Source organism: Atractosteus spatula, chromosome 21 (assembly GCF_055471065.1).
Source record: "Atractosteus spatula isolate fAtrSpa1 chromosome 21, fAtrSpa1.hap1, whole genome shotgun sequence".
NCBI lineage: Eukaryota > Metazoa > Chordata > Actinopteri > Semionotiformes > Lepisosteidae > Atractosteus > Atractosteus spatula.
In genome coordinates this window covers 9,759,068-9,782,257 of record NC_142726.1, presented here as the reverse complement: position 1 = coordinate 9,782,257, position 23,190 = coordinate 9,759,068, and the positions used below count along the sequence as shown (strand labels likewise).

Sequence of the window (23,190 nt, the reverse complement as noted above, 5' to 3'; positions counted from 1 at the left end):
AAAAAAATGAACTAACTTTCTGGTGGTAGTTTAAGGTAATGTAAAACACATTTCTTACATCAAAGTCTAATCACTATTGGCTGTATTTAAATGTTTATAACCCTGGATGTAGTTTACCTTATTTTGCTTACAATTAATGTGGTCTTACCTTACCAGCTGGGGTGTTCTCACAAACAAATGTTTCATACTGGGTGGCAAATTCTGGGGCATTGTCATTAACATCTTTAACCTTAATGGCAACATGAGCTTTAGCTTTTTGTTCAAAGTCATGTGAATCTAGCAAGAAAAAATAAAAAATTTATTTTCTTTGTGACTTTCTTTTGGTCGTGACTTCAAAAGCAAAAACATTCCCACATTGTAATGATAAAATAGAATTTAATCAATATCATAGCTTTGTGATAAGAGTTACATGCCATGTAAATACAGCATTATTGCAGATCTCCTTTTATCAAATCTTCATGGTGATACCACGCGAAAGTTGTTTCAGTAACACAAAATAACAAAACTTAATTTTAGATTTCAAAGTTGTTAACAGTAATAAAGAGGTGTCTCATCAACTGTCTTTGTAATTCCTATAAAATGATATGAAGAACACAGATGTAATAAAAATCTGTTGCCAGGGAAAGCATTTATGAAGATCACTAAAGATTATTTGATGAATGAAGCTGAAGATATGAATTTAATAATCCCAGATAGTGTAATAGAGCGCATTGGATAACCAATAAAGTTATAAAATGATATCTATTCTCAAAGTATTAAAGTAGCCCTAGTGACAGAAAACAGTAATAGGTTTTCAGACTTCTGTCTTTGTAATCTTTAAACTGTGATGTACAATAATTACACTGCATCTTAGCTAGACAAGAATAACCATGTATGGGATATTATATAACAAACGATGAAAAGGAGAACTAGTTTTTGCATTTGTATTAAGTAAGCAGGATATAATACATGTAAAGATAGGAAATTCAAAAGCAAAACATGATGGTTGAGGAAACTAAAATTTTTTACCAATTTATCCACTGAATGATGTTTATTAATTATCTAATGGCTTAAAAGCTACTCGGGTAAGTGATGCATATAGTATACTACACCGAAATGCATCACAAATATGCCTAAGTGTTGCTGAATTGCATTTAATGGGTTTAAAGTGAGTTCCCTGCCTGAATTATAGCTTTGCTTGATTTCCTGGCACACTGCCTCTTCTGTTCTTCAAGGTAGTAATCTTAGCAGAAACAATAACACAGAATGATGTGAAAATGCATAATACCAAGTAATTTACAAACAAAGAAATTGTAGATTAGGACATCTTAAATTCCAAAACACTTTAGAGATGCAAAATACTTGTTCATCCTAATGATTAATTATGCATCACTACATTATTGAACTGTTTGAGTATGGTCTTCTGAGAAGTAGTGATATGCTTGTAGGAAATATTTTTTTGGGCTTCTCATTACCCCCTAAGGATGAAGCTACAAGAATTGCAACTACACATTCTAGGTACGGATGCAGTAGTAAAGAAAGTTGCTCTGTGGATTCTTTAAAGACATGCAGGCTTTCCATCCCGCAATTATGTTGTAGGATTTTGGAGGGATCGCTTTCCCACAGCTACAGCAAATCACCATGGCTGTTAACAAAACGTTGTGGAAAACCCATTAATCTTATTGAAGTCGACAGATCACTCCAAACTGCTAGAATCTGATGCAGATGGAAGCATCACGATTTAATGTCACTGGCCTATTCCGCAGCAGTTTGCACATCAGCATGCACATTCCCCTTGACTTCTGCAGGTTTTCTAGATTTAATTAAAGCAACAATCTCTGAAAAGCTGGAAAATTATGCTAAATTAGTTCACTTAGGCTAGTATCTAGCTGATTTAGCTTGTTCAGTTACAATGAAAACCAGCAGACAGAACTGATATATATACCAGCATATATAACTGATAACACATATAATCTGTGTTGGGGTACTTCGTATATAAGCTAGAATGTAGTTCATACCACATTTAAAATGTGAGCTTAAAGTTAAACATTGTTCCTTCTTATTAATTTTCTTCAATTTTGGGTTGTATTTCTAAAGTTTTTAAGTATACATTAGTTCTTTTACAGTTTTGTAATAATAAAACTTGAAGACCTACCAGTTTCAAAGGCTGTAACAGAAATATTGTGCCAAGGCATGAGCTCTCGGTCGAGTGGTCTTGTTGTCCTAATGATACCATCTTCAGAATTAATGCTGAAGTACTTCTCAAGGTCAGTGTGGCGATCAATTAAATAGCTGAGGAGGTAGACAGTTTGTCACGTGTTGAAAATGTTGTTACCATATTTCAAACTACATGTAAGATTTCTGAATTAAGTTTTAAATTTAGTGTTGTACAAAGTCAAGAGTAGCAGTAATATTAAGTATTAACATTGAGCGGTAATTAAAAATTAACAGTATAGATAATCATAAGCAAAATCAACTAATTTAATACAGACCTAATGGCTGTATTTAAAGAAATGCTATCTTTCATAATATCCTCTTACTTAATAGGAACTTTGGCAGCATCTGTGTCTTCAGCATGAACACGTCCCACGACTGTGCCAGCAGGAGAGTTTTCTTCTACCTCTAGGATGTAGTTAGGATGTTTGAAAACAGGGGGCTCATTTGCATCCTCCACCTTAACTTTTACAGTTGCTGTATCTTTGTATGGACCGTTGCTCATAAAACGTGGATCCAAGTGTAGATTTGATGCCTCCACCCTAAGGATATATTCCCTTTTGCTCTCATAGTCTACAGGCTGCAAAGACAGATGGAAATGATTAGTTGGTTAGTCTGTGATTATAAAATTAAGAGCTTGAAGGTATTTCTTCTCAAGATAGCTACAGCTACTAGCTTACACTGTTACAGATGCTAGGGAATACAGGAATAATCTTAAGAGCCTGGTGGTATAATTTTACACAGAGTGAATCTCTATAAAGCAATATGATTTGGAAATACTCTGAAAATGCATATTCCTTCAAAAGACTTTTGTTTAATTAGAAACTGAATTAAAGGAAAATCAAAATCAAATTGTTAGTCTGTGCATTAGCTTTACTACAACACAACATGGGCATAGTCTCCTTCACTGAAGTCTATCAGAAGGTCAGTGGGTCTGGTGTTTTTTGGAATGAAGAAAGGAGAAAAGCAGCGAATGGCTAATAGGGGAAAAAGTAAACTCTTATAGTTAGTAGACTCTAGAAGTGTACTGGCTTAGAAAATTCAAATTCAATTAATTTAATAAATGTGTGTCAGTGAATAATAGCAAAGCTATTTGTCTTTAGTGGTGGAGACATTCTTCTCTTATAAACAGGTAAGGCAGATATGTGCCAAAAATGCCCAAACATCAGTAGTCATGTTTGTCTACGGGAAGCACCTACTGTTTCATTTTTCCTACATAAACTAAACCCGGAAACCAAAGGAATATGGAACTCATAGGCTGCCTTTTCTGTTTTCTTATTTGAAATTTTAATGTCTTCTGACATTCGGATACAGAGAGAGTTTGTTTGCGATTGCAGCAGCATGTTCTTTTGACAAATATTATAAGTTATGCAGAGATCAAAGTAATAGTAAAAGGTAGACCTATCTTTAAAACATTTTTTGTCTGTTTCTAGAAAGTCAATAAACAAAATAGTAGCACATCTAAATAAACCGGACAAGGTACTAATAAGAAAAGTTAAAAAGACATACATTTATATAATTTTGCTCACTTACTTTTACTTTTAGCATTCACATTTTTTTCAATATCTCTGTTTACTTTCATAAATTGATTTTTCTCAACTAGTATAATTCTTTAAGTTTTATATCCACCCAATTCTTTCCAGTTTTAATATTACAAATAAAAAATTTAGAAACTCAAAGACTCAAAAAAGTGACTTAATACTCTTCTGGATCACATAGTCTTTATGTACAAAACAAATTAATTTCTGTCATAAAAAGCATTGTATATATATATATTCAGCTGAATTTAAAAAGGGTTTTATTTATTTTTAGTTGCTTGTAGTATATATTTATGAGATTTAACTTTTATACAAGAAAACAAAAGCTGGTTCAGAGAAGAGACAAATCATTTTCAATAAAAAAATGCTGTTCCTGCCATTCATGTAATTGCTTGTTCAGTGTTTTCCAATTTAAAAGTCTAGTTGCCTTTCACTTGCAAATTGCAAAGTGAGAATCAAGGTTTAGGAGGGAGGCACTAAAACATGCATTGCCTTGATTTGTGGTGATTTGTTAAGTTTCTTTTCTGTTTCAGTCCTGGCAATAAAGCTGCCAACGCTGAAAACAAGTGTGACCCAGTTACTTCATCCAGCAGGTTTAAAGCTGCTTTCTCCCATCTCTTGACAAAAGAGGTCCTCAACAATCCTTTATTTCGGCACCTAATAACTTGTTCCCTGAAACTAATCAGCACCAGATAATATCCACAATAATGTGAGGCCACCTCTTAATATTCACGTGGCAATGTCTGCCTGAAGTTGAAACAGAATACTTGATTAAAACCCCAGCAATTCCGTCAGTAATTTCGACTTTAATTTTCAACATGCTTTGAAGAGCAAAAGGTGATGATTTCCCAAGAGGTATATCAGAGAGGCATTATGTTATTGAGTGTAGCATCTTGGCATCAAAGTGATTGTTGCCAGCATGCTACATTGTCTATGTCATCATCATCATCAGCTGTGGTAGCCTGTGCTGAAACAGAGAGTATTGTCTCCAGTGGCATGCCAAGTCCTGCTGTCTATCACATTATTGCTAACAATTTCTCTGCTTCCATTCATCAACAAATAATTTCTCATTTGGTATTTGATTCTTCACCTATTCTATATATTTTCCAAAATTTAGAAGAAAAAAATATTTTTTATCATACACAACCCACTTTGAAATCATCAATTTTTAATCAGCCTTTGAACCAGTATTGGGATAGATAAGGATCCCGCACAATTTTCTTAAAAGCCTGTGCTGTCAGAACCATCCATTTCCTACTCACAATGTAAGTCCGATGATGCCCACAGCTAAATTACCATCATTTGGGTTAGTAATGCAGCTCTAATTGACAAAAATGGCCTCACATAAACCCAGAAAAACATATGGGTCACTCTTAACCTAGCTGATTCATGTTATTCCACAGCACTTAGGGAATTCCTATCATAGTCATCTAATAACATAGTCAAAATTCACAATATCCAGACTGTAGGGCTCATAACAAACTCGGATATAGAGCCCTTTACTGGTGGAGTCTTGGAAGCTGTCAGTGGTGATTGTTTTATATCACAATGTCCATTTTTATTTATAGTGTGGGAAAAACTATACTAAATGACCCTTAAAAGGCTTGCAGACAGTGATCCAGACAAGTTCCAACAGGCCATAGGCAGAAACATTGCCAATTTTAATTTTAATTGGTGTTATAAGAAGGCTTGAATGGCCTGGACAATTGTGTTTCACACGTTTTTAACAAAAACCTGTTTATCTTTGGAAAAAGTAAAGGTTTATTCCATGCTGAAAAGAGAAAAAAAAAGCACAACGTTTTGGCTGCGGAGCTTTCTCCAGGTGTCTCACCTTTACTTGTTCCTTTGCAGCCTATGCTTGCTGACACAGCTACCTACTTGAACTGTTTATCTTTGTTTATGTAAGGTAAATTATTTTCTTATAGGGAGAAAATTTTACATTCAAACTAATCAAGCTTAAAACAAAAAAAGGATGTATACTGTATGGTACCATTAATAGATGTGGACATAATACAAGAGTGAAAACAAAAGGGATCACTTGTTTGTTATAGATCTTCAACCCAGGGAGGTAGAGAAAAATCTACAAAATAAAAGCATTAAATGAACACAATCCACCAGGTGGCATTGTATCATCTTTTGTGTTGCAGTATGAGTGGACTGAGGCTCATTTTTTCTATACCATGACAGTGCAGCAGCAGAGGCTGAAGCCTGAGAAATTCCTTTAGTGAATTTAGAGCCAGTGGTTCTGGACAGAGCAGGGACATCATAAAAAAGTAAAGGAATATTCCTTTACTTTTTTATGATGCTTATAGCTGCTTCTGTGCAATACCTACTGCTTATAGCTGTAGGGTATGAAGAGAATCAAGCTGCTGTGATGACCATAGACTGGATCCTTGAAAAATGTTGGTGTTTTGAAATTCCCCAAACTCTACATGCATTCATGTATACATACTCATTCCAGAGTACATCTTAATTCTTGTATGTGGAGGAGTGGTGGTAATGATTTTTCATGGTTTCAGTTTATGATCACAATAACAGACACACATGCATATATCATGGCAATGATTAAGCTACAGTCTTCTTTTGTGAGCACATATGGTTCATATACTGTATACTACATTTAAGGAGGTTACTAGATAATCTTTTAAAAATAACACCATCCTAAAATTGTAAAATACTGAGACCTGCTTTTGTCATTTACCTTTCTGAGTTTCAGTACAGCCTCCCGAGTCTGGGAATCAGTAGTGATTTCAAAATTGCCAAACTTATCCTCATCAATCAGGCGATATGAAACCAATCCATTCTCTCCCAGATCAGGATCTTTTGCCTTGATTCTGCCCACCTCTTCACCAGGAACTGCATTCTCAGAAACAGACATAGTATATACACCTGGAGAATTGAGATGAGTAAAGGGGATGAGTAATGCTTAGCATTGATTCTTAACAAGTAAGAATCCTTACAATACTGTGCCAGTATCCTAACTCTAATATCTAATGCCTAAATTGGTCCTATTGTTCTACTTTTCTTTGATCATACAGACTCACAGATTCCGGGATCATGATATATTTCTAAAACTCTAATGTGCACTTCATAAATTTGCTGTGTCTGTTACTTTTTAAGCTTTCAACCTTATTATTTTTAAAGCCAATATCTAAAGTATGGGATAAAAAAAAGATGGATACATTGACACATTAATTCCTGCTAGAGCAGTTGGAGAGGGTGCTTCATACATACAGCACCTGTTTATTAGAGCCAAAAGCAGTACACCTAGCAGAATGGATTACAGACACCTGCTTGCAGCCTGGGCATTGGGAAACCATATGGCTCCATGCTTTTTTATTCAGGCTATGAAAGCAACTTACTGTATATTTACTGTACAAAATAGCTGTACAATATTGTCCTAAATAGTTAGTGCCAAAAACTATATCCATGTGCCTGTCTGACACATTGTCTTTTAGATAAGATGGACATTGTCAACCAAACTGCAATTCCACACAGATTCAGTTAAAATGTTTTGTTAAAATTAAATATTTTTCAAAAAGATCACAGGCTGTTTAAAAGTGGTGACATAGCTCAGTATCTTTTTTAACTATGCACTAATAAAACATGTCACCATGATAAATACATCTGAGACAAGAACACTATGAGCAAGCTATCACACATATATTTGCAGATTTTTTTAAACAAAAACAATACTTTAGCTACTAACTACTCCTGGTGTTTCTGGGCAAAAAAGCAATAAAAATAAAATGGTATAATATATTATACTTTCCATTATCTGTAATATTTATAGACATGTATATAGGTGATGGTAGTGGTTTTATTATTTCAAGAAATAATGATTTAGCACTCTTTTCCTCAAGATTTCCAATAGAAAAAGTACAGCTGAAAAACGTAGGGAAAATGATTTGCTCATAAATCAAGACTAGAATAAATCACTAAAACACCCTCTCAAACATATTCCAATAACTAATTTTTCAGCAGATCTAAGGGAGTTGTTTGAACAATTGCTACTCTTGTAAGCAGTGGTACAATGCAGAGTTGCAGTTATTGTACCCAGAAAATGACTTATACATTTTACTTTGTTGAAGTCAACAGCAGAGAGCTTTTCTGCTGAAATCATGGAAAAAAACTACCTCTTGGGAGAAAACCCTCTGCTAGGCATTCAAACACAAAAGAAGGACTGAAAGAAATTGATGAGGGGGATTTTAAAACACTAAAAGAATAAAATATGCCAGCTCAGTATGCACTTTAAGTTCTATATTATGTTTTTAACTAAATAAGTCTCATAAATATAAAGTATTAGCATTAATTGAACCCTAAGACACATAGTTTATTATATGCATTTCATGAGAAGAAATAATTTTATTATTGCATATTAATCTACTTGTCTTCAGAGTTTTAAATGGCTAAGTTTCGTGTAGTTTGGTTTACATTTAATTTTAAGAAACTGTTTTATCCCTTATGTGTTCTTCCAAATACATTTTAAACATCTATAAACCGCAAGCTATATTTCTACATGCCTGAAGTCTGCAAAAGATATAAACACTTTTCCTTCAAACCTACATTTCCTCCCAAGGCCTGCAAAACCACATATACGGTAAACAAGCTAGTTGTTTATACAAGGTAGCATGAGACATCACTCAGCTTCTAGTTTCCTACCATATTGCAGGCAAATGTTCAATTAGAAAACTTCCACAGTCTTTACTTACTCTGGGGAAACTTGGGTGGGTTGTCATTGACATCTGTCAGAGTGATTGTCACTTTTGTTGTCCCTGACAAGCCCCCCATATGTCCACCCATGTCCTTGGCTTGGATAACAACATTGAATTCCTGACGTGCCTCTCTGTCCATGTTGGGGAGTGCTGTCCTGATAATCCCTGGAGAATAAAAACTTCTTAGGAGAGGCACATGACCTTAATCTAACAAACAGCTGGTTTTAGCATGGAAAATGTAAAATGACTTAAGCAGTGGAAGAGTATTCTAAAGATTCTACAATTATTTTTTATTTTTTTTATTATCATTTACCATTATTATTCCTTGACGTAACTGAGGGTATATAGCATTTTGTAAATGTTTTTCAAGGTTAATTTGGATGTTCAAAATAATGTTGTAATAATTCTTACTTGTATTAATATATAGAAACAAAGCAGTGAGTTTATATTCTGTTTATAGTTTTATATATTTGGAAATACCATTATGCCTCAAGTAAGCTTGTACTCTCCAGAACAGCTGTTGCACTGTAATACGTAGCCGAGCTTTAAGATAAGAAATTCAGACAAGCACAGCATGAATGTGATGTGAACATTGGATGTGATACATTTACATCTCCACCTTATGTTTGGACTACAAAGTAAAGTGAATGTAATTCTGTAAACTAATGATAGAGAATCAGATGAAAGCTTTGGAAATTCACACAAGTATGAAAAGAGTAAAGTTATTGTTTTATTGGTATTTTGACACTAGTAATTTTCATTTACCTGTCTGTGGCTCAACGGAGAAGTAAGGCTGCCCCTCCAATATGCTGTACACTAATTTTGCACTATTTCCATAGGTGGGGTCATCTGCATCAGAAGCTGTTACCTGTATTACTGAAGTACCTATAATACAAAAGAAAATAAATATTACTAGAAAAACTCTTCACATTATAAGGTATGAATACAAATCAACTTTGTGTAAGGTCAAACACAAGAGTATACCTCACATGCTATATTTGTCCAACAATGGACTTGAAATTATCTTTTGAGAGTGCAAATTTGTCTTTGTTGCAGTCAGCGCTCAGCTGATAATCCTTAGGGGAGAAAGATCTAAAATAGATTTGCACCAGTAAACAGATGAAAACTGGCAGTATTTTCAAATATAAAAAAAAATAAATACACATTTCTCATTTATTTAGCTCTAGCTTTTACTCCATTTGTACCTTACAGCTGAATATAGTGGCAAATTAATCCAAAAGTAAAGTTTCTGGTAACTTCATGTTTTCTTTTTAGGATAAAAATGTCTCTAGCTTCATCAACATTGCACCAACAGTGCAGCTTTGTAAACTGGTGATGCGAAGATAAACATGAGTATACAATGATTCAGTGATTATACAAAATATTATCAAACTCATTACATATGGATACTCTAGCCTTTGTACCTCCTGTAAAAAGATTATTTTATAATGTTTCTTAAATACTGATATGAGACTGATGTTAAAATGTTAAAAGTCTTATGTAGTGGAATATTATTACTTTAAAGATTTTACCATTATTTGTAGAATCTTGATATAGATTGACGTTAATGTTTTGACAATTGATAGGCAACACTTATCTAGCCTGCTTCACTTTTCTGTATGGTGCATGCACAAATATAATCAGCTCAAAACAAGTATTTTAAAACACTCCAAATTTATTGGATTAAACTGCCCCTGTTTCATTAACTAAAATGCATGTTATGTCATTAATATTCCCTACATGTAAGTACTTCTCCTCTAGAGCATGGTTCAGGGTTTATTGGTTGTCCATCAATGGAAAGGCTGAAAGAAATCTAAGAAGCAAAACTAATTCCCCAAGTCTGATCATTTCAAATCAATTTGCCTACAATGTTTACAGCAAGCTGCAGATCTAAATATATTTAAATTGGCCAGGACCAGAATCCTATCCTGAACCACCACAAGAATTATTTATATTGTCAGCAGGCAGAATCACTGAGTAACAGATCGTTACTCTGCGACAGAGCTGCATTAAGGATGATATATGGCTGGGAGTCCTGTGCACAGTCTGTACCAAAAAACAACAAGAGCTGGATTTCAGTAGACATGACCAGACTGGATCTTTATACCAAAACATGAAATGCTTAAGAATTTCTTTCTTACATTTTGTCAAACAAATATTATTTTTACATACCTCTATTGAAAACGTGTACATACCTAAATCCACACAGGAAGAATGCGAATTAAAGTACCTAAGTGTGCTGAACACAAGACCAACAGGAATTTATTGTGTCACGTACTGAAAGAAATGTACAAAATTCTAATTCAAATTTAAATTCTCAAGTTTTCAGAAGAGGTCAGTACATACCAACATTGGAATTCTCAGGTACTGTAGCATGATAGGGGCCATATAAGAATTGTGGTGGGTTGTCATTGATGTCCTGCACCTTGACAATAAACTCAGAGGGAGGCTCCAGTGGCTTGTTTGTGTCACGATCAACTGCCTGGGCTGTCAATGTGTACTGAGCTTGCTCCTCTCGGTCTAGAGTCTTTGTAGCATGGATATTTCCTGTTTTGTCATCTATAACAAAAATGGTCCCCGCGCCTTCCCCTGATAGGATGTACTTGATTGTCCCATCACCAGCATCAACATCTGAATGCAGCTAGAGAACAGAAAAAAGATTTGATTAAAATTAGGTGTGTAGTTTGACAAAAAAGGATAGACCTTATGATGCATACAAACCTAACAGAGCATATGTTAATAGTAACGAATTAAACATGAAGATGTAAACTTTGATTAAACATGAATGTATTAAACATGAGGACTTTAAAATCTGGGAAATGTATAATGCAAAAAAAACCTACATGTTAAATCTTTGTTAAAAGGTTCAAAGAGTTCAAAGGTTTTTTCCTTTTAGTAATGATTATTGTTTATCGATTTATATTCAGAAATACATGCCAATGTCAATAATTGATTATATCATTTGGACAAGTTGTCCCTAGGGATTTCAGTGCAATAATAAAAATCTTTTTTTCCCTGAAAAACTAAAAAAAAATATGATGTAATATGTTTTGTTATTACCTTAAACACGTGAATCAATAATGTTTTAACATTTTGGGGGATCGTACCACTATTAAAGATTAAATTTAATTTCTATTAGCTTACTGTAGGGACAGTAGGAATTTCAGCAGGGACAACAACATCCAACAATTGAAAACTTTGTGAAAGTTTGGAATACGTGGTGAGATAGGTTTGGCTAATGCTATAACCCGCTTGGCTAATGGCTAGCCTCTTGGCCATAGGCAAAGGAAGCTCAAACCCCATTCAGAGAAGAGTGAGCCAAGTGGCAGCTGCAAGAGGGATGGAGTGGAGGACGGATGTTTGAACAAATGCAAAGGGAGGTGACTGTATGTGATATACAGTGCGGCATATTTAAGTTTTGACTTCCTTTAAGATATCTGCTGATAAATAACTAATTATGCCTTTAAAATCTTCTGTTTGAACATGTGAGTTTGCAAAGAAATACTGATTGGAAAAAGATGTGTATCATTTGTGGACCAGCAACATTTGAAAACTTTCAAAGGGTCTGAATCTTTTGGCAAGGCACTGTAAATAGCTAATTTCCATAATGACAGTGATTAGGTACAGCTGTGTGCAATTGACCTGTTGTTGTTATCCCTCCTGAACTTAATAACTATCATTTAACGTAAGCAATGATTATGTTGAAGACCAAGGTGAAGGGGATATTTTAAGAAGCTACCTCTGCAAAAAAAAAAAAAGATAAGATAACTTTGTTGGCCATATACAATTTCTTGTATTAGGAATTTGTCTTTTTGCATACCCTAACTCACTCTCCATGAGACATAGGGAGAGAAGCTTGGGGTCAGAGTGCAAGGTCAGCCATTTATACAGCACCCCTGGTACAACTGGGATTAAGGGCCTTGGTCAGGGGCCCAACAGAGTAGGATTCCTCTGCTGGCTGTGGGATTTGAACCGGCAACCTTCCAGCCACAGGCACAGATCCTTACCCACAGAGCCACTGCTCCACCACAATAGCCATCTCTCACTCAAAGCTAAATACAAAAATGAATTTAAGGAAAATCCCCTTACCCTGCCCACCAGTACGGGATCTGGTCCGGTGTACTCCTCAATGACAAAGAACTGATTCCAAACCCAGCCTCTCTTGGATCTGTGGAGAACCTGGCCCTCTTTGCCCCTTTCTCGGTGTCTTTGCATTGAAAGTCGTCGGTGATGACTGTGCTCAAAAGGTGCAGATGCATGGCTGCAAACTGCCACACTCAAGCACATAAGAAATACCTGGAGACCAAGGCCTTCCCACATCCTTCTGTTGATTTTCTCTCTGAGTACGTGTCCCTGGGAAACTGATAGACTCTCGAAGGCGAGTTCCAATCCTGCTGCTACTGCTGCTCACTCAAACCCAAACCTCACTCCTGAAATCCAAAGCCTTCTCTGTGGTTCATCTCAGCTCTCTTCTCTCCCACGTTCTGTTTCTCGGTGCACTTTTCCAAACCTCGCTCTAAAAGGTCAAAAAAAGAGAATACGCTTTAAGCCACAGGAGAGAATCGAAATTCCAGTTCAAATATAAACTTCACAGCAATGAAGACATGATTTATTATTGAACATCAGATTGTATTCACAAGACAGATTGTGGAATTTTACAGTTTAAACCCCAGCTAGGGTTAGGGTTAGCATTCCCAGAATACTTAGACATCTTCTAACCTTAGGGATATATTTTGAAGTCCAAGTGAACTTTTTTTCTTCCAGTTTTTCTCCCAGCTTGTTCAGATACATTTGGCTGCTTACATTTTATTGCACAGTTGAGGAATTATAATTCCAAAACTGAGTCAGAACAACATTTTCATTTCAACTGGAATCAGAAGTATAAATAGAATCAAAACTGGATGGTTCTTGCAACCCTAACCCTAGGCCTGAAATGCATGGTCATTCAGGTAATTGATTATAACCATGTTAACAGTGTTTTTCATCTGATTAAAACTTTGCCTGAAAAAGATACGTTATTGAAGCAGATGTATTTTCAGGTTCTCAATGGAATGGATTGTTTTAGGTTCACCTTCTTTTTTTAGGAACATTTTCAAATCTGATGAATGGAGGGCTTCATAGACATATTGCAGGATTGCTCAGTTTAAACCCCAGCTAGGGTTAGGGTTAGCATTCCCACAGTAGTAGGTCATTTATTGACCTGATGTTTTTTTTTGGAGCCCAACTGAACTTTAGGAAGAATGATTCTTTTCTCCCAACTTGATTTTTTTGGGGGATAGATATTACTGCTTGCATTTTATTGCACAGTTCAGGAATTGTAATTCCAAAACTAAGTCATGATAAAAAAATATTTAAATACCCATTCCATTGGGTTAATTGTCTCAACTTTGTCATTTCAAGTGGAAGCAGAAGTACAGAGTTTAAATTGGATGGCTTTTGTAACCCTGACCCTAGGCTGGCCTGAAGTACATGGTCAATGAAATACCATGTTAACAGTGTTTGTCATCTGATTGAAATTTTCCCTAAAAAAGATACAGTATGTACCATTACAAACATGGCCTGAGATGGTCTGGTGTCCTGTCTAGGGTGTACTTCCACCTTGCTTCCTATTCTTACAGGATAGGATTTGTAGGTTTAGGGTGAATGATGACTGGCATGGTACATGAAGTCTATGAAAGAGCATATCTTTACTTATAAATGATAAAAGACATGATAAACAGATTACAAATTTCTGCAACAAAAGTAACAAACACTGTATTCCCTGCACTAAAAAATAAAGAGCTTATCTGATTTACATGTATAGTAACCTTAGGGCCTTCAAACACAATTAATTTCACTTTTTCTCAGAATTGCTAGTTCTGAGTTGCCTACTACAAAAATAAAAATGTCAATTAAAAAAAACATTTGGAGCAAAGGCACACTTATGTCATGCTTTTCTCTGAATTCTTTGTGCAATGAGTATGTTTCTTTGCTTGTATGATAAATATTATTATTTAATTAGACATATGGTCGCTCACATTTTATTTGTTGAAAAGGTCAACTTCTGTATTTCATTTTTAAAATAGTTCATTTTGCATTCTGTACATAAAACACAAAATCTTTATCTTACATGAAACCCACTGCTCTTAAAGCTCAAGATACTGGCTTGTTAAACATTTCAGAATATTATTGCTTATGACCAAAGTATTATTTATCTGTGAATCTAAAAAAATAGAAGATATTGTATTGTTACACTGCTGCTGGTGTTCTTCAAACCATTCATACACATTCAGTACACACACTTTATATAAATATTCCACTGCTATATACTTCAAATCAAGGGAGGTTGAGATTTTGAGTATCTGGCAATAAATTTAACATCCAAAAGATTTATTATTAGCTTTATTTATCATATCTTATGTATTCAAGGTATGTATATTTGCTCCAACACTGAAATTAACCAAAAGGGTGATTAATACCAGTATCATGATGTTTTTAATTAGTTTCTGCTTCACCAATCAATGATCGACAAAAGGGTAAATGAGCCTGCAGAGTACTTTCGTATTCAGTGAGCATGAATTGCAGATACATTAACTTCTGTGTTAACAGTTTGGTATCATCTGAAGTTTACAAAGTGCTTTGAGCAAGAACCAATCTCAGCCATCTTACTGCACAGCTTGCAAAGAAAGCCAAACAAACTGTCATCATACTGGTAAACCTGACCATAACCAGCAAAGGAACAAAATTAAAAGCTGAAATACTTCCAACTCATAAATACTCATTGAGCTTGCATTATTTCTTAAATTCTAGTAAAATCATGTCACTTCTTATGTATTAATGGAGGATCTACAAAGATGTTCTAACAGCAAAACAGATGTTTTCATCATTAATTTCAAATATTATTCAGATAAGGATGTACATTAATGTGATCTTAAATATGATAAATAATGTGCTTATTAGACAGTATGTTGGCAACAGTCTTTAAATGAGTGTTGTCAACTAATGTCCAGAATGTAGATGAGACAGCCTGATTTTAACCTCAAGCAACATTGTTTTCTTAATTATAACTTTCTCTTAAATCTTCACTTTTAAATTATAATGAAGTGAAATTTAAAACAATGATGTTTCTATATAAGCTATAAGTTATAAGCTTAAGTAAATGTGCAACACTAGTAATCAATAAAGATATTGTTGTAAGCAGGGCTGCATGTACAGTATACATGTTACAAGACGATGACATATTATTTGTTACTGTATCAATATTAATAACAGTACAACAGAATCAGATTATTAGTGACAATGAAAGGTGAATCAAATAATTACTCTTCTTCGTGTGGTGTAATTGAGTTTAGAAAACATCCCCTTGAGCTTTTATAGTTGTGTGTAAATGAAGGACATTACTGTTACGCCAGAAATTCTTTTGCCACAGGCACAGTCATCACACTGAAATCATCTTTTTATCATTTCTATTTTTTTTTACTTTATCTTGTTTTCATCATAGTGAGACGTACACCGCTGTAGGAAAGCTAGTCCTGAAAGAAAGCTATCAACCTCACAATGTGAAACAATTAAAATGAACCCACTGGTTACATATATTCACAATGTTCTGAATACCATAACTGAATTAACTGAATACAAAGTAGACAAATAGAACTACATTTTGTCTTTGAATTACTATAGACATATTTGTGAAGCTATATGAAAGATATAACAAGGAATCAGTTCTTTTGTGACAGCAAATTTCATTTTCTAAAGCATGAAGTCAACTATGCTTGACTGACAGTATATACTGTAGCTTCATATAGATGATTATGTTATGAAAGCATTCAATATTTGATTTGCACTGGGATGCTGCTTTTGGCAGAAAAATAGGCTCTGGAAAGCTCTAGTTGATATTGATCTAAGCTACACATTTTAAGTATGACTAAGAATTTCCACATTTGGTACACCAAAAATATAAAATATTAATTAATTTTATCATTTGGATTGTCTTGCTAAATTGGCACTATATACCAAGATTCGATTTCTGTTGCCTGATACTTTACAAATATGTCTCTTCAAAGGCAGTATTTAGTGCAGACTACAAAACCTCATAGAACTACAATACATTGTATTGAAAATACAGCATTTCCACTTCATTTTGATACTCTCTACTATACTGTATAGTTTGTACATATTGCCAAACTACCATATTACAATACATACCATAAATATGCAATGTACATTGCATTAGCAGTTTTTAGCAAGTAATTCCTTTTAATACTGCATTATTTTTTGTGTGAAACAAAAACAAAAAGTATTAATTTGTACAACAGAAACCAATAAAGACAAGATAAACAATTACAAAGTCTGTTTTAAAACATAATATATTTTTCACATGTAGCAAAGTATTTCTTATGCGAAGAAGAAATATACAGTATAGACTGGATATCTGAGGCCTAGATCAGAACTTCTATGTTCTATATTAAACCTTATGGGGAAAAAAAAAGATATATCTTTTGATTCCCAGCACATAGCAGGGAATACCTGTATTAAGAATGTAATGATACATTTTTAATTTGTTCAGGCCTTTGACTTTGTTTATTTTTTAGTACTGTACCATAGCATGTTACAAAACCAGCCTTCTGAGAACCTTGCACTCTTGTACAGCATTTAAACAAAAATTGTGCAGAAGATACCTCCCCTGCTAATCTAACCGCAACAGAGCTTTGATATAGTTGTATTGATCCTATTCACGTCATATACTACCATTTAATTAAACAGTGCCTTTAATCATTGCCGTACATTTACAACTCATTGAGTGTTGAAAAGAGAAAAATCCTCTCAGAAAAGTAATAGTAGTAGAGAGATGACGAATAAAAGATATAAGCCAACTGAAAAGCATGTATTTACTTGTCTAGGTAGTAGAGAATGACTTGAAACATTTGTGTTAAATGGAAATGCAAGTGTGATTCTTTCAGGAGCTTATTTTCCCTCTGATTATAGTACAGTTGAAATCAAAACTGTCAATCACACATTTTTTGCAGAACTTCTTCCATGCCAATCACTAAAAGAATCAGGTACATATCTACAACAGACACTGTCTAAAGATCTTCTCACATATATTCCTGTTGATTTAATTCAGCAAAATGATCAATTTAACTGGATAAAATTACTCTAAAGTAATAAACAAGTTTCATTCATGCAGAACTAAGGCATGTCTGTACTTTTAAAGATCCGCTGGGATCATAATGTAAGCATTTATAGCTTTCTGTTCACATAGGTAAATGGATGCAGTTGTTGCCATGAGAGAATGTTTGACAGAAAGTACTTTTCCATAAAAAAGCATTCATATGCCTTGGCATAGTTACCTGCCCCATCAGACCTAATACCTGCTGCTTTAGAAAAGCAAAGGGGAAAATATTAAGAGCTCATACTTATAGTAGAGCTCTGCAGGCAAGAATGAGATTTTAATATAACTAAGCCTGATATGCTTCCACCCTGTTGTGCCATATTAATATTTTCACAGTTCATACTTCAGACTTGAGACTCATCAGGCCAGACTCTTCATGGTGTGAAGCAGACATAGAGCTTAAGACTCCCCCTTAGATGGGAAACCAGTCCATTGCATAATATATTAGATATGATATATTTGATTTTTAATTAGTGCAAATCAAATGCTAATACTTTTTACTCTGTTTCTCTCCAATTGTTAATTCATCTTACAGTAAAGCAATCATTGAAATTAAATTAGGCAATGAGGGGAAATATCTCTTTAATAATATACATGTTTAAATAAACTCACTCTTCCATACTTTTCTAACAGATTCAGTAATAATTTGAAAAGATATAAATATAAATAGTGCCAGTACGAAATTTCTGGTCACTGCAGAATCCATTCAAAACAATATTGAGCATCTTTTTCAAAGTGCTCCATGATGCCAGAAAGTACCTGAGTTACACGTTGACACACAAACATTTCATTTTACTTCATTCCATCCTGTAGAACTATTTCTCAGTGTAGATCAGATTTTCTTCAGCATCTAACATTACATTTAGAAAACGCTGCATTGAAAAGGAAAAAAATTGAATGTATTGGAACAATATGAGCTAGAACGTATGAAAAACTTGGAAATCTACTCTGGAAATTTTCTTCTTTCTTTGAAAATGTCTTCTTTCTGTCCAAAATGAAAAATGCTGCTCATCTGATATGTACACTAAGAAAATAAAAGGTCTGCCCTTTACAAAATAACATCTTGTTTGTCATTTACTTGATAATCAATGCAAGGTACTTAACTACTAAGTTTAAATGCACCTCTTTATGTTTAGACTAATTAGGTGTTTCAGAAATATGTTATCACACAAGTTATACCTATCCAGACCTTCCTGAAATTTCTAATGGTAACTTTGAGAGCTAGGGACAAAACACAAAGTGTTTTATTATCCAACTGATAATAAACCATGGCGCAATAATTTGAGCAGTAAAAAAATTGCAGTTTCTCATTAACAAGGTTTGTTTCCGGTAGCCACTAATAGAAAAGGTATTGATTGTGCTCATACAAAGGAACCTGAAACTTAATTGCCATTCAATTACAAAGACTAATCGGTATAGGTATTAGGAAGCAAAATAATGGAGTCTAGGTTTATGCACTGCAGTCCTGAAGACCTGATTTGTATTCAAACAGGTGACTGATGCAAACTGTTTCCCAGTGAGCAGGATTCATAAATATGCAAATGATTTCATCAGAGTCTGCAGGAGCAGCTACAGGTGAAGACACGCTGTTGTTGTTGCTTTGAGAAACAGACAGCAGGTTGACTGCAACTGAAGCTTCAGTAGAAGAAAACTGTTAATTGACTAAAAGAAAAAAATGTGACTCACCGAGCTGAGAGCAATGGTACAACTTGTGTCTAACTATTGACACTAGGTATGTACAGAATATAAGTAAAACAGCTTTATAGAAGACCACTACTTCAACTGATGTTATTTCTGAATTACTTCTCATTCAGTGCATGTCTGCTGATAAAAATTGTGGCACATGCCCTTTGTTTTCAAATCTTTACAGTTAAGTGACGCTTTAATTCATCACGTGATGCTGTGTAGAGGGTATGTTTCTCTTGGTTAAGTACAGTACCACTGAAAGTATTACTAAACTGAAATTACAAATACAAATAACACATGGTATGTGTGCAACAATGTTCATGTCTCATTAATGTTCCCTCTTTACAGAACATAATCTCATATATTTTTTAAGCAGTTTTACCATATTTATGTGATTTTGATGTGATAAACAAAAGCTTATTGTTCCTTTGCACCTATGACTATGTATTGACTTGAGTCAGACCCTACCAAAACACACCTTAGTCTTTGCACCACAAACCTGAGAGAGCTTTGCTGATTACCTGACATAAAGTACCATTTGTAGGCTACCATCAAGTAATCCGAGCACACAGGACAGAAGACTACATAATACACATTTTGGATCAGAAATGGGCTGCAATACCAGACCAGACTTTCTGATTTAATCCACAAAAATATGTACTGTAAGTGCATTACTGCCTAGCATTAAGCAAAGACCCAGCATAATATAAAAGGTACATTTGGACTGGAGTGGAGTTTTTTCTCATAACACTCTCATGACCATAGTATAAATATAAACTTTTTGTGTGAGCATTATCATCAGACCCTGAGAAATGCACAAGGCCAGATCACCAAATGCTGCTCTGGTCATCATATTGAAAACGTACTATTGTGCAAGGGTGGAAAAGACAGTTTGGTATTACCAGTGAAGCAGTGTGAGCTGGTATGCAAAAAATCCCCTTACAGAGCCCTGTGGGACCCCTGTTGACAAGCTCTGTAATACAGAAACCATATTTCCCTGTGACACTTGGCAGGACCTTCCAGAGAATTAAGATGTGTACCAGCTTAGGGCATTGATCTGTCAAAGGGGATGTCAAGGTTGGCAAGCATGTTGAGGAGAATCTGGTGATTCACTGTGCCAAAAGCTGCACATCACAATTAAATAAGCAGTAAGGATTGTTATTTTCATTAAATACCTTACATCTAGTTTTATCAGAGCTGAGTAGGAAATGTAGTTGTAACAATACAAGACAACTTTGTGACTGTGGAATTAAATATTTTGCTGTATTAGAAAACAGTCTACTGTAACAAGACAAAGTAAGACTGAACAAAGATAAGAGCAGAATTGTAAGGAAACATATTAGTTAAAAGAGAGAACATTGTTGCCCTGTTGGTCATGTAGAGCGAAGACTTATAGATGCTTTATAATTCATTCATTAAGTGGCACTTTTCTTCTTTTCTAGAAGTGTTATTTATTTAAGAATTGCTACTTATTTTTGTTATAACTACCCAATCTGAAATAGCCTTTTTTATGTTTTTCTTGTCTTGGGTCACAGGCAGAACCCTGTGATTGCACACAGGGGAAAATAAGGAAGTGTAGGCAGACTCCTCCAACCCACTCAATTTGGAGCCATTCATCTTTAAACATGTCATGTTTAAAGATGAATGACCCTGAAACAGCATCAGTTGGAGAATAGGCGTGTCTCTCCTTGACAGAACCACAAACCGCAAACAACCAAGAGCTGCAAAAAACGCTGTGTTGCTGAGAGCTGAAAGAGCCCTGACAGATGAATACTTCCCTACCCTCTGTGGTGCTCAGCCAGGTGTGCACTGCTGTTTGGGATATCCCAGTCACAGTCGGCTAAGCTCAAATTTAACCAGGCTCAAATGCATGATTATAGAGTTCAACCTGTGTGAGGCTAACTCATAATGTGTTAAAGGAAATAACTTTGCTATTTGCACATAATCAGGCAATCATCTTTAGCAATATAGTTTTCAACACAGTCACAGTCAAATAGACACAGTCTATTTTTTTTTATTTTTAGATCTGAACTTACAAATATATAGAATTATAATCTATCACAGTACATCTGGCTCCAACATTTTTCCAACATGCACACAGAAAGAAGCATGAGTAAATCCTACTGAAATAAATTTGTGAATAAATATAGTGTTCTTAATACTTAAATAAGAAATAGCCATAGCAAAAACATTAGAAAATATTAAAAGCTGCAATAATATGACACTACCAGCTATTACATGATTTCCAAACAGGAGTAGTAACAGCAATCTCTCCCTTTTTTAATTCAGTTAAATAGCACAGGTTATATAATACAGATAATACAAAGCCTATTTTCTATTTTGTTCACGTAAGGCATGCCACAGAATATACTCTAATACTGTTGAGTGGTGTAGAAAACTAAAAAAAAATAATTCCTCCTGTATTATTTCAGTAAGACCATGGCACAAAAGACATGAAAATTATCTACAGCTCTTAACATTTATGGAATTATCCTGCTATATCTCTTAAAAAATATAAAACATCCCAAAAGTTTTAAAATAATGTTGAAAGTAGATTTAGGAGACACTGGGTTATGATCAGAAAACTAAACATAATTCAGCTTCATTGTATGAAGAAATGTTAATCTGAGCTAGAAAAACTTAATTTAATTGTTTAAATTATTATTTGTCACTATAAAAGTTCTTCTACGAATGTTAAAGATTATTCTTCTTTTCAGTGTGTTTAAAAAATCATATCTTTCCATTTCAGATGAGTTTTGTTTATTTAACAGAGAAAAGGAAATGACTGAGTTTATTTTCCAACTATGTAAATACATTCAACATCTCTCATTTTTCAAATGCAGAATCACAAAACGTAGGTTTTCATTTCCTTGTAAAAACTGGAGCAGTAGTCTGTATAGCAGACAATCCTGTGGGATAAGAGTAGCAGGAAATGGTGGGATCTGGAATTGATCCTACAGAAAGGAAAAATAAAATGCCTAGAATTCTTAAAGTTTGGGACAGAAGACAAAGGCCCATAGATTTAAATGATGGGGGATGGAGAGACGCAGAGCTGGAGTTGAAAAAACAACTGGAAATAAGAAGGCTTGAGCTTGAGGGCAGACTTTGGGTCTTTGAGGTTAATGAAGTGCTATGGCTCTATTTTTTTAAGCTTAAATAAGCAACAGACCTAGTGCACTTCTGAAGTTCGTAACTTTCCCTTCACTAAACAATGCCAGACTAAACATACTGTAAAATGTCTCCCAACTGAATTTCATTCCTTTTCTGATACAAGTATTAGAAATACACAGTTTTCCACTCTGTAAGGTTTCCTGTAAAGAAATTCCCTGGGCAATCTTTGACAGCTGAAAATGACTGATGGCTCTGTTTTATGAGTTTTGCAGGTATAACTGAGAATCAAACACCACATATTAAAACACTCACAAGTTCTCAACAGCTATTCTACTGGCCCTTGTCTCTAGAGTAATTCCACTCTCTGAGTGGTCAATAGCAATATGGAATGTATGATGTAGTTTTCATACTGATGACTCTATTGGGAAGAAAGTAGATAAGAATCAGAGCACTGAGGCCCTGAGAAATGGCTAAAGGAGATTGTATACTTGGATTGTATTGCGCTTTTAAGGGAGTTGCAAGGACATTTGCTTAAAAAAACCAAGAAAGCAATGACAGCATTCTAAAGCTCTTCCAATATCGTCGTGTTATTTCACAGCTAAAGTGTTATTGCAAAACTAAAATAAAATATTCTAATCTATATTCAGATTTTTACTAGTGATTGCACATTTACAGGATTGAGTCTGTCCATCTTGTCTGCCTCAACTAAAGTACAATGCATTTGAGCCTTATAAAATACTGCACAGAAATAAGATTTCACAGCAGATTCAGGAAGTACATTATTTACAATACACAA

At 34.6% G+C, this 23,190-nt stretch overlaps 1 protein-coding gene across 1 annotated transcript in view; it reads right to left on the bottom strand.

The window, feature by feature from the left end:
• The window catches only part of cdh11 (cadherin 11, type 2, OB-cadherin (osteoblast)), a 62,649-nt gene that overhangs the window by 5,767 nt on the left and 33,692 nt on the right, over window positions 1-23,190 (bottom strand). Inside the window, exons 2-9 of the mRNA XM_088938730.1 lie at window positions 12,536-12,962; window positions 10,793-11,087; window positions 9,212-9,331; window positions 8,444-8,611; window positions 6,433-6,620; window positions 2,520-2,773; window positions 2,135-2,271; window positions 149-276 (exon numbers count right to left, since the gene is read on the bottom strand). Of these exons, the coding sequence (XP_088794856.1) occupies window positions 149-276; window positions 2,135-2,271; window positions 2,520-2,773; window positions 6,433-6,620; window positions 8,444-8,611; window positions 9,212-9,331; window positions 10,793-11,087; window positions 12,536-12,766 (1,521 nt within the window). The 5' untranslated portion in view covers window positions 12,767-12,962. The remainder of the gene's footprint in view (window positions 1-148; window positions 277-2,134; window positions 2,272-2,519; window positions 2,774-6,432; window positions 6,621-8,443; window positions 8,612-9,211; window positions 9,332-10,792; window positions 11,088-12,535; window positions 12,963-23,190) is intronic.